Source organism: Boleophthalmus pectinirostris, unplaced genomic scaffold (genome assembly GCF_026225935.1).
Source record: "Boleophthalmus pectinirostris isolate CB_2022bp ecotype Guang Dong unplaced genomic scaffold, ASM2622593v1 HiC_scaffold_3, whole genome shotgun sequence".
NCBI classification, from domain to species: Eukaryota; Metazoa; Chordata; class Actinopteri; order Gobiiformes; family Gobiidae; genus Boleophthalmus; species Boleophthalmus pectinirostris.
The window spans coordinates 8,510,068-8,527,955 of record NW_026571299.1 but is presented as its reverse complement, the minus strand read 5'-3'; the positions used below and the strand labels follow the sequence as shown (position 1 = coordinate 8,527,955).

The following is a 17,888-nucleotide window of genomic DNA, read 5'->3' as shown; positions in this document are numbered from 1 at the left end:
AATAAACGTTGTATTCCAGATATGTTGTGGGTTTATAAGTAATGTTTTGAGCTGTAATAAGATAATGAGGCGTTTACTAAATCAGAAGCGCTCCCAGCTCTATAGCGCCAATCTCCGTCGAACCCCATGTAGTGGCCGCTGCCGGTACTGCACGCTGCTCCTTTGTCCAGAGCGGTCCAAAAGCATGTTGGGCGCATGCGCAGAGGGTGGTTGGCCGCGCGCCTGACGGCCACAGGAAGTGCAGTGTCCTGATTGCGCTCGTGCTTCGGCCCATCTCCGGCCCGTCTCCGGCGCGTCTCCGGCCCGTGTGCGCTCGGACCGTCCCCTCTGCGGCTGTGGCTCTGCTGGGGCTCTGCGATGGGATGCTGCGGCAGCGCGGAGGTACGTGCCCACGGCTCCCCCGGTACCGGAACCTCCCTCCGCGTGCCCTTCACAGCGGGCTTCGGGAGCGCGCTGAAGGGCCCAGATTATCCTTAATCCGATTACCGCCGCCCGGTACCGTTAGTCGGCCCCCCCTCCTCGTCCGTGCGCGCCAGGCCTGTTGTTCCCCGCGACAAAGGAGCTAGGTTCGGTTCTGTTCGGGGCTGGAGAGGCAGAGGCAGAGGCAGAAGAGAGCACTGCACCGCGCTCATCTCTGCTCCCGAGCTCAATCTGATTTTTTATTTTTTTAATATTCTCCGCTTTTGTGTTAAATAATAATGACTGAATATAAGTGTGCGTGTGTGTATGTGCGTGTGTGTGTGTGTGTGGTCCGAACAGCAGGTCTGAGGAAAACCTGCGCACACAGCACCATGGACAGCTCCGCGCTCCTTCTCACACAAACGAAACAGAGAAAACAGAGAAAACAAAGCCCCAGGTTCTACAAAAGCCTCTTCTCCTGACCAACATCTAGAGAAAGGTCTGGCTACACACTCCTGACCAGCACCAGGCTCAGGAGAACATCATAACAACGTCCTGACAATAATAAAACAGCATTTATACTAGATTTTGTCTCAGTATTTACCCACAAAAGAAGATAAGAGCTCCTTTAACGTGACTTTGTTCTCGATCAGGAGCCTTCTGAACATTATTAAAGCTTCAACTCCAGTTTTAGTGCAGTTTTGTGTCTGCGTGTCGATTCTTTTGACCAACCCGGAGCTGTATTTTTCACGTCACACACTAAAAAAACGACCACAAACACGACAGACAGGTGTGCGAGTGAGCGTTCCGGCGTGCGGCTCGGATCTCCTTAAAATCACCGACGACCGTGGAGAAGCTTGTTGGTGTGTGTTTTTTTTGTTTTTTTTTTTTTGAATAATGCTGTTTTTGTTGTTTCTCACAGAGGCCTAAGCGAGAGTGGCGCCCCCTGGAGGACCGCAGCTGCACAGACCTGCCCTGGTTCCTGCTGTTCACCGCCTTCTGCGTTGGCATGGTAACGGCCTCACCTGTACCACACCTGTCAATCAAACTCCCACTTTGGTAGAGCGGGTTTTGAACGCAGACACTGGGACGATGTTTTGGAAAGTGAAACTAGACTTGTGTGAGGAGATCGTGGTTATATTTGTATTTTTAGTCCTCTAGAAGATTAGTTTTAATTTCGACTGATTCTGCTTTTCTGTTTTCTGCAGTTTCTTCCTCACAAAACTGAATTTCTAGCTCTTTTCGTTTGTTTTTTGACTCACTTTGGGCAGCTTTTCGTTCATAGACGTTATAAAAATAGAAATATCACCCCTCTCTCTGAAACTACTTTCTTGTTTTGGTCTTAAAACGTAACTTGTGTAACTTTTTAGTTGGGTGTCCGACCGTCACCTGCTTGTTTCTTTCCATGGATGTGTCATTTCTCTGTCTGAAATGTTCCACAGTGTGACATTAAACAGCTCTTCTTTGCATTTATTCAATTCCAGGTGGTTTTATAGCTCAAAAATACCGAGAAAAACAGACATTCTGATGTGACTGAGGGTCGTCTCTCCGCAGATCTGACCTGTAACTTGGTCTGGTTTGGTTTCCATGAAGACAGAAAGGTTTAATATCATACAAAGCAATAACATCTCCATGGAGAGAAGCATTTGACGGACGCTCCAGCAGAAAAGTTACACAATGCACCTTTAATAATAGACTAATCTAGTGTCGTAGTTCTCGTGGGCGGGCTTGGTCTCATCTCGGACTCTTCTGCGTTTGGACTCAGTCTTGTCTCGGTCTTGAAGGCGCTTGGACTCGGTCTTGTCTCGGCCTAGAAGACACTTGGACTCGGTCTTTTCTTGGTCTTGAAGGAGCTTGGACTTTGTCTTTTCTTGGTTTTCTAGGCACTTGGACTTGGTCTTGTCTTGGTCTTGAAGGTGCTTGGACTCGGTCTTGTCTTGGTCTTCTAGGCACTTGGACTCGGTCTTGTCTTGGTCTTGAAGGTGCTTGGACTCGGTCTTGTTTTGGTCTGGAAGGCACTTACACTCGGTCTTGTCTCGGTCTTGAAAGAGCTTGGACTCGGTCTTGTCTTGGTCTGGAAGGCACTTACACTCGGTCTTGTCTCGGTCTTGAAAGAGCTTGGACTCGGTCTTGTCTCGGTCTTGAAAGCACTTACACTCGGTCTTATCTCGGTCTTGAAGGCGCTTGGACTTGGTCTTGTCTCGGTCTGGAAAGCACTTACACTTGGTCTTGTCTCGGTCTTGAAAGAGCTTGGACTCGGTCTTGTCTCGGTCTTGAAGGAGCTTGGACTCAGTCTTGTCTCGGTCTGGAAAGCACTTACACTCGGTCTTGTCTCGGTCTTGAAAGAGCTTGGACTCGGTCTTGTCTCGGTCTTGAAGGCGCTTGGACTTGGTCTTGTCTCGGTCTGGAAAGCACTTACACTCGGTCTTGTCTCGGTCTTGAAAGAGCTTGGACTCAGTCTTGTCTCGGTCTGGAAAGCACTTACACTCGGTCTTGTCTCGGTCTTGAAAGAGCTTGGACTCGGTCTTATCTCGGTTTTGAAGGCGCTTGGACTCGGGCTTGTCTTGGTCTTGAAGGTGCTTGGACTCGGTGTAGAACCCGCCCACTTCCAAACCAGTGGTGCCAGCGGAGGGGGGCGTGTACATCCAACAGCCTCATTCCTGATTGGCTCTTTGGTTTCTCGCTCGGATTTCCAAACAGGCTCTACTCACGCTTACGTCACAAACCAGGAAGACGTTTGGAAACATACAACGACAACTTCCAGCTGGCTCTGTTCGCGGTAGGACTTAAACCAGATTCAATCTAGACCGAGGTGGGTCTACACCAGGAATTAAACCAGGCTCAACCTGGTTTATGCCAGATCTTAAGGAAAACAAAAAAGCAGGAATATATCAGGACTGAATTAGGACTAAAGGAGGTGTAAACCAGGACTAAATCCAGACTGAACCAGGGTAAAAGCAGGGACAAACCAGGACTAAATCAGTATTAAACCAGTACAATCCGTGTATCATTCGTTCATTCGTTTTTCAAAATAAAACCAAAATTAAGAAAATGAAAAAACAGCTATTTTCTTCATTATTTGTCTCTAAAACCAAATTGAAAAAACATAGATAATGATTTGTTTTTTTCATTTTTCAATTTTGTGTTTAAATGAATAATGGGAAAAAAACAAATCGTTAGGGTTAAGGTCTGTGATGCTGGAATTTTTCTCCGCATACGAATTGAACCAGGACTGAAACAGAACTAAAACAGGACTGAACCAGGACTAAAACGGGACTGAACCAGGACTGAACCAGGACTACAACAGGACTGAACCAGGACTAAAACGGGACTGAACCAGGACTGAACCAGGACTACAACAGGACTGAACCAGGACTAAAACGGGACTGAACCAGGACTACAACAGGACTAAACCAGGACTAAAACGGGACTGAACCAGGACTGAACCAGGACTAAAACAGGACTGAACCAGGACAAAAACGGGACTGAACCAGGACTAAAACGGGACTGAACCAGGACAAAAACATGACTGAACCGGGATTGAACCAGGAATGAACCAGGATTGAACCAGGACTGAACCAGGACTAAAATGGTCTCAGTCCTGGTCACGTCCTGGTCTCAGTCCCGGTGTAGTCCCAGTCTCAGTCCCGTCCCAGTCTCAGTCCCGGTCCTGGTCCCAGTCCCAGTCTGGTCTCGGTCTCAGTCCCGGTCTACAACGGTCTACGTGGGTGCATCTCCGGGCCCATTCCGACACTCAATCCTAGTTCAGTCCTGGTTCAGTCCTGGTTTAGACCTGGTTTAGTCCTGGTTTAGACCTGGTTCAGTCCTGGTTGAGACCTGGTTTAGACCTGGTTCAGTCCTGGTTGAGACCTGGTTTAGTCCTGGTTTAGACCTGGTTCAGTCCTGCTTTAGTCCTTGTTTAGTCCTGTTTTATTTCTGTTTTAGTCCTGGTTCAGTCCTGGTTCAGTCCTGGTTCAGTCCTGGTTTAGACCTGGTTTAGTCCTGGTTTAGACCTGGTTCAGTCCTGGTTGAGACCTGGTTTAGACCTGGTTCAGTCCTGGTTGAGACCTGGTTTAGTCCTGGTTTAGACCTGGTTCAGTCCTGCTTTAGTCCTCACTCAGTCCAGCTTTAGTCCTTGTTTAGTCCTGTTTTATTTCTGTTTTAGTCCTGGTTCAGTCCGTATGCAGAGGAAAAAGTCCAGCATCGCAGTTTTTCAAATCTGGAATCAAATGTAGGTCTGGCTGGTCAGGTAACACGTTTAGTATCTTTGAAGCGCCTGTTTGTAGAGATGAATAAAGTCACCTGTCATCTTCACAGTTCACACTTTATCTCAAAATCGTTAAATCCCAGGTGGATTTTCTGAAGTTCTCCAATCAGAGGAGGAAGTGTCTGTGTTCTGTGTGTGTCAAGGACAAAATGAGCAGATCACGATTTCCCCCCAAAAGCAGATCGTCACAGGAATGAGATCATGATTCTATTTTTATCTCCATATTTCCCAGCCCAACTTAATCCGCCACTTCTGTTCATAGAAGAGTTTTTTTTTTTTTTTTGTCTCTTTTTTGCATCCTTCTTCACTGTAATTAATGAACACAGCACAGAGCAAGAAGTGGAGTTAAAATTGACTCTCACAGAATCATTTTTTAACATTTTATCCGAGTTTATATGAGTCCAGTCTGTTCTAGAGTTCATTTCTCTTGATTTTTGGAAATGTTAATTTAGTAACACTGGACCAAAGTTCCTGTTTAACCTCGAAATCAAGAGTTATATTAATGTTTTGAGAGTAAACGGAAAACACTTTTTAGAGTTATCCTGATTTATCTAAACAACACACAGATGTATTTTATTTTTACACTTTATTTTAGTTAATTTAAGATGAAATTAGGAATAAAACTGGTTCAAACTGGTCTTCTCTCACAGGAGTTTGAAGAAGTGGGTGGGAGGAGCCAAATTAACACTAAGGGAAGTTGAATTAACATTAGAGGAAGTTGGTCTTGAAGGCACTTAAGACTCGGTCTTGTCTCGATCTTGAAAGAGCTTTGACTCAGTCTTTTCTTGGTCTTGAAGGAGCTTGGACTCAGTCTTTTCTTGGTCTTGAAGGAGCTTGGACTCAGTCTTTTCTTGGTCTTGAAGGAGCTTGGACTCAGTCTTTTCTTGGTCTTGAAGGAGCTTGGACTCGGACTTGTCTCAGTCTTGAAGGAGCTTGGACTCGGTCTTGTCTCCGCCTTGAAAGAGCTTGGACTCGATCTTGTCTTGGTCTTGAAAGAGCTTGGACTCAGTCTTGTCTTGGTCTTGAAAGTGCTTGGACTCGGTCTTGTCTTGGTCTTGAAGGCGCTTGGACTCGGTCTTGTCTCGGTCTTGTAGGCTTTTGGACTCGGTCTTGTCTCGTTCTTGAAGGCGGTTGGACTCGGTCTTGTCTCGGTCTTGAAGGTGCATAGACTCGGTCTTGTCTCGGTCTTGTAGATGCTTGGACTCGGTCTTGTCTCGGTCTTGTCTCAGTCTTGTCTCGGTCTTGTAGGCACTTGGACTCAGTCTTGTCTCGGTCTTGTCTCGTTCTTGAAGGCGCTTGGACTCGGTCTTGTCTCGGTCTTGAAGGTGCATAGACTCGGTCTTGTCTCGGTCTTGTAGGTGCTTGGACTCGGTCTTGTCTCGGTCTTGTCTCAGTCTTGTCTCGGTCTTGTCTCGGTCTTGAAGGCGCTTGGACTCAGTCTCGTCTCGGTCTTGAAGGTGCTTAGACTCGGTCTTGTCTCGGTCTTGTAGGTGCTTGGACTCGGTCTTGTCTCGGTCTTGTCTCAGTCTTGTCTCGGTCTTGTAGGCACTTGGACTCAGTCCTGTCTCGGTCTTGTCTCGGTCGTCTCGTTCTTGAAGGCGCTTGGACTCAGTCTTGTCTCGGTCTTGAAGGTGCTTAGACTCGGTCTTGTCTCGGTCTTGTAGGTGCTTGGACTCGGTCTTGTCTCGGTCTTGTCTCAGTCTTGTCTCGGTCTTGTCTCGGTCTTGAAGGCGCTTGGACTCAGTCTCGTCTCGGTCTTGAAGGTGCTTAGACTCGGTCTTGTCTCGGTCTTGTAGGTGCTTGGACTCGGTCTTGTCTCGGTCTTGTCTCAGTCTTGTCTCGGTCTTGTAGGCACTTGGACTCAGTCCTGTCTCGGTCTTGTCTCGGTCTTGTCTCGGTCTTGTAGGCACTTGGACTCAGTCCTGTCTCAGTCTTGTCTCGGTCTTGTCTCGGTCCTGTCTCGGTCTTGTCTCGGTCTTGTCTCGGTCTTGTCTCGGTCTTGTCTCGGTCTTTTTGTTGCTTAGGACCTGTCCACGTCCAAACGAGCGGGAGGGGGCGTGTACCTTCAACAGCCTCGCTCCTGATTGGCTCTTTGGTTTCGCACTCGGATTTCCAAACAGGCTCTATTCACACTTACGTCACAAACCCGGAAGACGTTTGGAAACATGCGACGACGACTTCCAGCGGGCTCTGCTCGCGCTAGATCAAAAACCAGACTCAATCTAGACTGGAGGTTGGTCTACGCCAGGAATTAAACCAGGCTCAACCTGGTTTACAGCAGAACTTAAGGGGAAGTTGAATTAACACTAGAAAGAAACAAATAGTTAAAATAACACTTTACTCTGAAATATTTTACCCTGAAATTTTAACCCTCCAGTTTTTGCTGTGCTCATGACGTGTTTTTGTGTCTCCAGTAACACTTTGTGACCTTTTCTACCATGGACCATGATACTCTTTTATACTTTTATTTGAGTTTTATGACTTCCCTTGGATCCAGAATACACACTTCTTCAGAATCAGAATATGAATTTACAGTTTGCAGTACTTTGGGGGCAGGAGTGCTACTTGGATATTCAAAAATTGTGCAGAATTGTCCTTTTGGTCTCTTCAGTGTAGGGAGCAGTCTCAGATACAAAAAAAACTGAGGCACTCAAAAATACAAAATAATTAAAAGCCTTTAATACTAGATGCAGATAAAGTTAAAATCACGCCAACGTATAGGTCACATGTTCACAGTGGGCTGGCCTATAGTCCCCTGGTGCATGATGGGACATGTAGGCTGAACAGATTTTAGTTACAAGCTATTTAAGTTAAAATATAATACCAGAAATAAATAGTACAAATCCCAACAACCAATACATAGAAAGATACATGGTATAAAAAAAAATATATATAGTGCAAAAATTCAACAGTGCTACAGATGTAACTTTAATTTGTACAATGTATAAGAGGATTAGTCTTAAACAGTTTCATGAAAACGAAGAATTGATTACAGATTTAAAGCTTGTGGTTTTAAAGGAAAGGGGAGAAATCTAACTCTCCATTTCCACTTTTGAATTTTTGCAAAAAAAAAAAAAAAAATCCAAATTAAGCATTAATAAGCCCTGCAGTCTAGATTAAGTGACATCAATTCACAGTAAATGTTAAATGGTCACACTCAAAGCACTTTACAACAAGGGAACACTCACACATTCACACACACACGCTCACACACACTCACACATTCACACACACACGCTCACACACTAGTGCACACAGACACTGGGGGCAAGAGGGGTTCAGTGTCAGTGACTCAATATTCTGTTTCAATATTCTTTATAATCTCATCTGTCAGTCAAACTCACCTGTCAGTCAATCTCACCTGTCAATCACTCTGTGCTCAGGGCGGGATCTGCGGCTTCACTGTGGCCACCGGGGGCGCTGCTCGGCTGCTCTTTGGATACGACAGTTTTGGAAACACGTGTGGAGAGCGCAACGAGAGACTGGAGGGAGTCCAGCTCAGCGGACTGGACCACACCGACCGGAGGTGAGTCCAGACCAGGACTAAGACCAGACTCAACCTGGACCACACCGACCGGAGGTGAGTCTAGACCAGGACTAAGACCAGACTCAACCTGGACCACACCGACCGGAGGTGAGTCTAGACCAGGACTAAGACCAGACTCAACCTGGACCACACCGACCGGAGGTGAGTCTAGACCAGGACTAAGACCAGACTCAACCTGGACCACACCGACCGGAGGTGAGTCTAGACCAGGACTAAGACCAGACTCAACCTGGACCACACCGACCGGAGGTGAGTCTAGACCAAGACTAAGACCAGACTCAACCTGGACCACACCGACCGGAGGTGAGTCTAGACCAGGACTAAGACCAGACTCAAACTGGACCACACCGACCGGAGGTGAGTCCAGACCAGGACTAAGACCAGACTCAACCTGAACCACACCGACCGGAGGTGAGTCTAGACCAGGACTAAAACCAGACTCAGTCTGGACCACACTGACCGGAGGTGAGTCTAGACCAGGACTAAAACCAGACTCAGTCTGGACCACACCGACCGGAGGTGAGTCTAGACCAAGACTAAAGCCAGACTCAACCTGGACCAGAGTTGGGTCTAGGCCAGGACTAAAGCCAGACTCAATCTGGACCATACTGACCGGAGATGGGTCTAGACCAGGACTAAATCCAGACTCAACCTGGACCAGAGGTGGGGTTAGACCAGGACTAAAACTAGACTCAACCTGGACCACACTGATCAATGGTGGGTCTAGACCAGGACTAAAACCAGAGTGAGCCTGGACCAGAGGTGGTTTTAGACCAGGACTAAACCAGACTTAACCTGGACCAGAGGTGGGTCTAGATCAGGACTAAAACCAGAGTCAACTTGGACCGGAGGTGGTTTAGACTGGGACTAAAACCAAACTCAACCTGGCCTGGAGGTGGGACTAAATTGGGACTAAAACCAGACTCAACCTGGACCGGACATCAGTCTAGACCAGGATAAAAACCGTACGCAACCTGGAACAGAGGTGGGACTAAATCAGGACTAAAACCAGACTCAACCTGGACTGTTGGAATTTTAAAAAGTCATCAGAGGCTTTCAGTTTTTGTATTTTTCTATTTTAAAAATATTCTTCCATCCCTTTTTGATTAAATCCCCTAAATCATCATATTCTTTGATAATGATACATGTAGAAGACGGCAACAAAAAGTTACCAAAACAAAAAAAATATATATACTTTTTCAAAACAGAGATATCTGTTTTTGCAGTTGAACTCTTCGTATTTATCTTTTTGACATGTTTGGGCTGCGAGCTGCAAAATCCAACACGTCACCACCAACAAACTCACAGCAGCAGCAGCTCTAATGTCAGGAGAGAAAATGCATCTCCTGCTCTACTGTCTTTATAAAGAACTCAAGGTCATGTTATTTATCCTTCAAATAACGACTGGACAACTTTTTATGAGCAAAAGTTCAAATATTATTACTAAGGATCTCATGGTACGATATTTATTGGTTAACAAAACTCTTAATACTCTACTTTTTCCTCTTAAAATGCCTCAGCAAGACTAAATCCAAAGAACCACGACTTAAAAGTGCTTAGAACTGCTATTTCTTCATGTAGTCTGCACCAAAACAGAGCAAAGGATCATGGTCTATGTAGTTCCTTCTGTTTTTTTTAAGTATTGCTGCACCATAACTATGAATTTAAGCAAAGAGACTTGTAATTCGATATATTTTGATGGTCCACGATATTATTGTGAGAACTTTGACGATACGATATCACGATACCTAATTATTACTAGTGTCGTAGTACTTAAGACCCTCGAGACTACTTTGTTATGGTCTTGGTCTTGTCTCAGACTTGAGCGCATTTGGACTTGGCCTTGTCTCTGTCTTGATAGCACTTGGTCTTGGGCTTGGTCGGATTCGAGGTCTGACACTCGATAAGTGCGATCATATTTCATTACAGCCTGTAAATGTGCAGAGGCTGCTCAATATCAATGCAAAACCTGTAAGTTAATGTACCTGTAAATGTTATAAACTTGAAAAAAATCTCTAAATTCACTTTGAAGTTGTTTTCCATAAAGTGCCAGTGGAAGTGGGATTAAAGAAGGGCTTCTCAAACTGTGAGTAATCATCTATTTTAAGCCTAAATTTATATTAATCAGATCAAATGGAGATAGATTTATAAAAACATTGATATAAATGTGCCAAATTCACTGTAAAATACAAATAAATGCAGAAAATGACAAAGATAATCTTGATTTGGTCTCGATAGGCAGTGGTTTGGTTTTGTCTCAGTCTCGACCTTTAAAAGTCTTGATCTTGTCTCAGTCTTGGCCTTTAAAAGTCTCGGTCTTGTCTCAGTCTTGACCTTTAAAAGTCTCGGTCTTGTCTCGGTCTCAGCCTTTAAAAGTCTCGGTCTGGTCTCACTCTCGGCCTTTAAAAGTCTCGGTCTTGTCTCGGTCTCGACCTTTAAAACTCTCAGTCTTGTCTCGGTCTCTGCCTTTAAAAGTCTCGGTCTTGTCTCGGTCTTTGCCTTTAAAACTCTCAGTCTTGTCTCGGTCTCTGCCTTTGAAAGTCTCAGTCTTGTCTCGGTCTCGGCCTTTAAAAGTCTTGGTCTTGTCTCGGTCTCTGCCTTTAAAAGTCTCGGTCTTGTCTCAATCTTGGCCTTTAAAAGTCTTGGTCTTGCCTCGATTTCGGCCTTTAAAAGTCTTAGTCTTGTCTCAATCTTGGCCTTTAAAAGTCTTGGACTTGTCTCAATCTCGGCCTTTAAAAGTCTCGGTTTTGTCTCGGTCTCGATCTTTAAAAATCTTGGTCTTGTCTCGGTCTCGACTCTCAGAGGTCTTGGTCTTGTCCTGATCTCGGGACGCTGTGGTCTTGGACTACTCTTGGTCTCGATTAGTGCGGCCTTGACTACAACACTAATTATTAGACCAAAATCTAGACCAAAATCAGCCTGTAAATCGTCTCACGTCCAGTTAAAAACCCGATCAGGTTCGGCTCAAACATCATGAAACCGGTACTTGATCCAGACAATTTTTCGATAGAACGTGGGCAGGTGTTTGTGGTCTAATGCTGTTTTTTTTTTCTCCCTTAACCCTGACCCTGGTTCTGGTTCTGCTCAGGTTCGTGTTCTTCTTGGACCCGTGTGACATAGACCTGGTCCAGAGGAGGATCCGCTCGATGGCGCTGTGTGTGTCTCTGTGTCCTGGACGAGAGCTCCGCACCTACGAGGACCTGCGCAGCTTCGCCATGAACAACGGTACATTTATTTAATTATTTATTTTTATTTTTATTTCTATTTTTATTTCTATTTTTATTTATTTATGTATAATTAATTAATTAATTTATTTATTATTTATTATTTTATTTATGTATTATTATTTTATTTATTTATTTTTTATTATAATTTTTTTGTATTTATTTATTTATTTATTTACCGTAATTTCCGGACTATAAACCGCTTCTTTTTTCTCACACTTTGAACCCTGTGTCTAAAACAATGGTGCGGCAAATATATGGATGATCTATGGTTGCCTCCAATGGTCACTGCTTTTTCAAGTACTATGTGACATCAAGCATGACTCATATTTGTTTTGACTTGTGTGTATTTGATCTTTCAGGCTCAGAGTTGTGCTCGTACGAACTGCCCGCTCACAACTACCCGTCTCTACCTGAGAGGTTTGACCGCTGCCCCAAACTCCCAGTGCCCAGAAGGTACATGCTACTACTACTACTACTACTACTACTACTACTACTACTACTACTACTACTACTACTATGGCTACTGCTACTACTACTACTACTACTACTACTACTACTACTACTACTACTACTACTACTACTACTACTACTACTACTACTACTACTACTACTACTACTACTACTACTACTACTACTACTACTACTGGCTACTGCTACTACTACTACTACTACTACTACTACTATGGCTACTGCTACTACTGCTATCACTACTACTACTACTGTTACTGCTGCTACTACTACTACTGTGACGACTACTACTACTGCTACTACTACTACTACTATCACTGCTACTGCTACTACTACTACTATTACTACTACTACTGCTACTACTGCTACTACTACTGCTACTACTATCTACTACTACTACTATCACTGCTACTGCTACTACTACTACTATTACTATTACTACTACTACTGCTACTATCACTGCTACTACTACTACTACTGCTACTACTAGTAGTATCACTGCTACTGCTACTACTACTACTACTACTACTACTACTACTACTACTACTCCTGCGATGACTACTACTACTACTGCTACTAATGTTACTACTATTACTACTACTACTACTGCTACTATCACTGCTACTGTTTCTACTACTGCTACTACTACTACTACTACTACTACTACTACTACTACTACTACTACTACTGCTACTGCTCCTACTACTACTACTACTATTGCTACTACTGCTACCACTACTACTACTACTACTACTACTACTATCATTGCTACTACTACTACTAATACTACTACTACTAAAATTTCAGCTGCTACTACTACTATTACTACTGCTGCTGCTGCTAATGCTACTACTACTTCTGCTACTACTAACACTACTACTACTACTACTAACATTTTAAACTACCACTACTTCTACTACCACTGCTACTACTACTACTGCTACTCTGCTACTACTACTACAGCTATTACTACTTCTACCACTAGAACTGCCAAACAGGAGTCTGGTGCAGAAACAAAGTTCATATGTTCTTTTGAAATATGAATAGGCCTTTAGTGTCTGGACCTGGTTCAGTCCTCCATCTCTCTCTCTCTCACTCGTCTCTTTGTCTCTCTCTCTCTGACAGTAAGCCCCTCCCCCTCCTGCGGCGATGCTCACCTGTCCAGGTGTCCTGCTACGCCCGCCTGGCCGTTGCCGTGGTGACGTTTGTGGGCGACGACAGCGTTCTGCACCGGCTGATCGCGGGCGTATCGGCGAGTCGTGACGTCATCATCGGCCTGTGCTTCCTGGCCCTCGGTAAAACAGCACGAGTGATATTTACACGCAGAATGTTCTGTTACTGTGACATTTAAAGGTGCACTGTGTAACTTTTCTGGTAGAGGATGTGTCAGATGTTTTTCTCCATGGAGATGTTATTGCTTTGTCTGAAATGTTCCACAGTATAGATTAAACCTTTCTATCACGAGGGAGATGAGCAGGTTATTTTTTGCCACGTTTACACGAGAGCTACTACTACTACTACTACTACTACTACTACTACTACTACTACTACTACTACTACTACTACTACTACTACTACTACTACTACTACTACTACTACTACTACTACTACTACTACTACTACTACTACTACTACTACTACTACTACTACTACTACTACTACTACTACTACTTACTACTACAACTACTAGTACTACTACTACTACTACTACTACTGCTACTACTACTACTACTACTACTACTACTACTACTACTACTACTACTACTACTACTACTACTACTACTACTACTACTACTACTACTACTACTGCTACTACTACTACTACTACTACTACTACTACTACTACTACTACTACTACTACTACTACTACTACTACTACTACTGCTACAACTACTAGTACTACTACTACTACTACTACTACTACTACTACTACTACTACTACTGCTACTACTACTACTACTACTACTACTACTACTACTACTACTACTACTACTACTACTACTACTACTACTACTACTACTGCTACTACTACTACTACTACTACTACTACTACTACTACTACTACTACTACTACTACTACTACTACTACTACTACTGCTACTACTACTAGTACTACTACTACTACTACTACTACTACTACTACTACTACTGCTACTACTACTACTACTACTACTACTACTACTACTACTACTACTACTACTACTACTACTACTACTACTACTACTACTACTACTACTACTACTACTACTACTACTACTACTACTACTACTACTACTACTGCTACTGCTACTGCTACAACTACTAGCTACTACTACTACTACTACTCTACTACTACTACTACTACTACTACTGCTACTGCTACAACTACTGACATTTTAAACTACTACTACTACTATTACTACTATTTACTAATACTGCTACTACTACTACTATTACTACTATTTACTACTACTGCTACGACTGCTACTACTACTAACATTTTAAACTATTACTACTACTACTATTTTTGCTGCTACTACTACTACTACTGCTACTACTACTACTTCTGCTGCTGCTACTACTACTACTACTACTACTACTGCTACTACTGCCTACTACTACTACTGCTACTACTACTACTACTTCTGCTACTACTACTACTACTACTACTACTACTACTACTACTACTACTACTACTACTACTGCTACTACTACTACTACTTCTGCTACTACTACTACTACTACTACTGCTACTACTACTACTACTACTGCTACTACTACTACTACTTCTACTACTACTACTACTACTACTACTACTACTATTTTTGCTGCTACTACTACTACTTGTACTACTACTGCTAATCAGTCTGTAAACAACTGCACTGTGTAACTTTTCTGGTGGAGGCTCCGTCAAATGCTTGTCACCGTGCAGATGTTATTGCTTTGGAATGTTCCGCAGTATGGCATTAAACCTTTCTATCTTTACTTAGACCGAACCAGACCGAGTTACAGGTCAGATCTGCGGAGAGGCGACCCGGCTCACAGTCAGAATTCGTGTTTTTCTAAGTATTTTTCCGCTATAAAACCAGCTGGTAATCGAATAAATGTAAAGTCGAGCTGTTTAAAGTCACACTGTGGAACATTCCAGGCAGAGCTGTGGCGTATCCATGGAAACAAGACGGCGACGGACCCTCAAACAAAAAGTTACGCGGTGCATCTTTAACGAACTCTACTCTGCTCAAACTACACAACAGTTTGGTGAATGTGCTGAGTCATGTTTTTGATCAAGTATCTCTTTCTTTCTTTCTCTCCGTCCCATCTGTCACTCTGTCTTTATCTCTCTTTTTTATGCTCTCTCTTTCTTCTCTCCATCTCTCCCCTCTCTCTCTCTCCGTCCCATCTGTCACTCTCGTCTCTCTCCGTATGCCCCCTCCCGCTCTTCTTTCTTTTTTCTTCTGTCCCCTCACTCTCTCCTCTCTCTCTCTCTCGTCACTGTTTCTTCTCCTTCACTTTTTGATCTCTCTCTCCCCTCTCACTTCATCCCCATGCTTCCCTCTCCCTGTCCCTCTCTCCCTTCCTCTCTCTCCCTCTCCCCCTCATTCTTCTCTCCTCTACATCCTCGTCTCCTCTCTTCCTCTCTCCTCTTCTCCTCCCTCCTCCTCTCTCTTCTCTTTACATCCTCGTCTCCTCTCTTCTTCTCTCCTCTGTCCTTTTCCCGTCTTCTTCCTCCATCCTTCTCTTCCTCCCTCCCCCTTTTTCCCTCTCTCCCTCACTCCTCTCCTCGCTACATCCTCGTCTCCTCTCTCCTCGTCTCCTCTCTCTTCTCTTCTCCTCTCTACATCCTCCCTCCCCATCTCCTCTTCCTCTCCCCTCCAACTCTTTTCTCCTCCTCTTCTCCTGCCCTCTCCTCCTCCTCCTTTTCTTCTCTTCTCCTCTCTCTCTCCTCTCCTCTCCTCCTTTCCTTCTCTTTCTCTCCTCCTCTCCTCTTTTCTCCTCCTCTTCTCCTGCCCTCTCCTCCTCTCTCTCTCCTCTCCGCTTCTCCTCTTCTTTTCCCCTTTCCTCCTCTCGATCCTCTCCTCCTCCTTTTCCCCCCCTCTCCTCTTCTCTTCCTCTTCTCCTCCTCTCTCTCTCTCTCCTCTCCTCCCCTCCTCCTCTTTTCTGCTCCTCTTCTCCCTCTCTCCCCCTCCCTCTTCTCTTCTCTTCATCCTTCTCTCCTCTCTCCTTCTCTCCCCTCTCCCTCCCCCTCTCTTCCTCTCTCCTCCTCTCTCTCCTCTTCTCCTTCTCTCTCTCCTCTCCTCCTTTCCTTTTCTTTCTCTCCTCCTCTCCTCTTCTCTTGCCCCCTCCTCCTCTCTCTCTCCTCTCCTCCTTTTCTCCTCTCCTGCTCTCTCTCTCTCCTCTCCTCTCTGCTTCTCCTCTTCTTTTTTCCTTTCCTCCTCTCTCTCCTCTCCTCCTCCTTTTCTCCCCCTCTCCTCTTCTCTCTCTCCTCTCCTCCCCTCCTCCTCTTTTCTGCTCCTCTTCACCTCTCCTCTTCTCCCATTCTCTCCTCCCTCCCCCTCTCCCTCTCTCCCCCTCCCTCTTCTCTTCTCTCTCTTCTCTTCATCCTTATCTCCTCTCTCCTTCTCTCCCCCTCTCCTCCCCTCCTCCCTCCTCTCCCTCTCCTCCTCTCTCTCCTCTTCTCTCTCTCTCTCTCTCTCTCTCTCCTCCTCTTCCTCTCTCCTCTTCTCCTTCTCTCTCTCCTCTCCTCCTTTCCTTCTCTTTCTCTCCTCTTCTCTTGCCCCCTCCTCCTCTCTCTCTCTCTCCTCCTTTTCTCCTCCTGCTCTCTCTCCTCTCCTCCTCCTTTTCGCTTCCTCTCCCCCTCTCTTCCTCTTCTCCTCTGCTCTCTCTCTCCCCTGCTCCTCTTTTCTGCTCCTCTTCTCCATTTCTCTCCTCCTGCCCTCTCCTCCTCTCTTCCTCTTCTCCTCCTCTCCTTCACTTTTCTCCTCTCCTCCTCTTCTCATCTCCTCTTCTCTCCTCCTCCTCTCCTCCTCTTCCCCTCCTCCTCTCTCTCTTCCTCCTGCTCTCAGTGCTGTCCATGCTGCTGATGTTGATAATCCGGTACATCTCCACGATTCTGGTTTGGGCTCTGACTTGCCTGGTGGTTCTCGGCTCTTTGGGTAAGACTCCTCACATGTGAAAACACGTGGGAGGGCATCTGACGCTTTATTTTTAGCCTCAACCATAAAAGAATCGTGCGGAGTTTAATGCCAGACATTTTTGGGAAGAAATCTTCAGCGTGAAATGTTTGAACCTCCGTGAAGCTGGCCCCTCATCAAACACAAACCGACACAAAAACTCTGTCAGTCGTTTGTGCTTTTTTATGCTCTGACAGTTTTCATTTAGTAAATTCCTAAAAATATTATTATTATTTTTGTGGAAATTATATGACGTCATTTCACGGGGGAATGTCAAAATCGCTCGTGTAACTCTGCTGACAGTCCTCCTCCCGTCCCGCAGGGGGCACTGGCGTCCTGTGGTGGCTCTACATCGATCACCGTCTCCATGGAAACGACACGGTGACAACAGTCCGGCCCCGCGACCACAGTAACCACGGTAACGCCGGCTCAAAAGACGCGGTGACCAAGAACCAGGCGCTGCTGGTGTACGCCGGCGCCGCCACCGTCTTCACCGTGAGTCCCCCTCTTCTCCATCTTCTAACCCGGTCTAAACCCGGGAACTAACCCGGTCTAATCCAGACTAACCCGGTCTAAACCCGGGCTAATCCAGACTAACCCGGTCTAAACCCGGGCTCATCCAGACTAACCCGGTCTAAACTCGGTAAACCTTAGTCTAACCTGGTCTAAACCCAGTCTTTGGTCTAAAGCAGGTCTACAGCAAGTCTAACCCAGTCTAACCCAGTCTAACACGGTCTAAACCAGTCTTAACCTGGTCTAAACTCGGTCAAAAGCAGGTCTAAAGCAGGTCTAACCTGACTGAACCCGGTCTTAATCTAGTCTAAACTCAG

At 45.1% G+C, this 17,888-nt stretch overlaps 1 protein-coding gene across 1 annotated transcript in view; it reads left to right on the top strand.

Annotated features, from left to right (window-relative positions):
- Positions 1-240: 240 nt before the first annotated feature.
- The window catches only part of slc44a1b (solute carrier family 44 member 1b), a 34,066-nt gene continuing 16,418 nt past the window's right edge, over positions 241-17,888 (top strand). The window contains exons 1-8 of the mRNA XM_055160551.1: positions 241-381; positions 1,322-1,411; positions 8,050-8,192; positions 11,302-11,438; positions 11,800-11,893; positions 13,034-13,203; positions 16,951-17,040; positions 17,381-17,553. Coding sequence (XP_055016526.1) covers positions 358-381; positions 1,322-1,411; positions 8,050-8,192; positions 11,302-11,438; positions 11,800-11,893; positions 13,034-13,203; positions 16,951-17,040; positions 17,381-17,553 — 921 coding nt within the window. The 5' untranslated portion in view covers positions 241-357. The remainder of the gene's footprint in view (positions 382-1,321; positions 1,412-8,049; positions 8,193-11,301; positions 11,439-11,799; positions 11,894-13,033; positions 13,204-16,950; positions 17,041-17,380; positions 17,554-17,888) is intronic.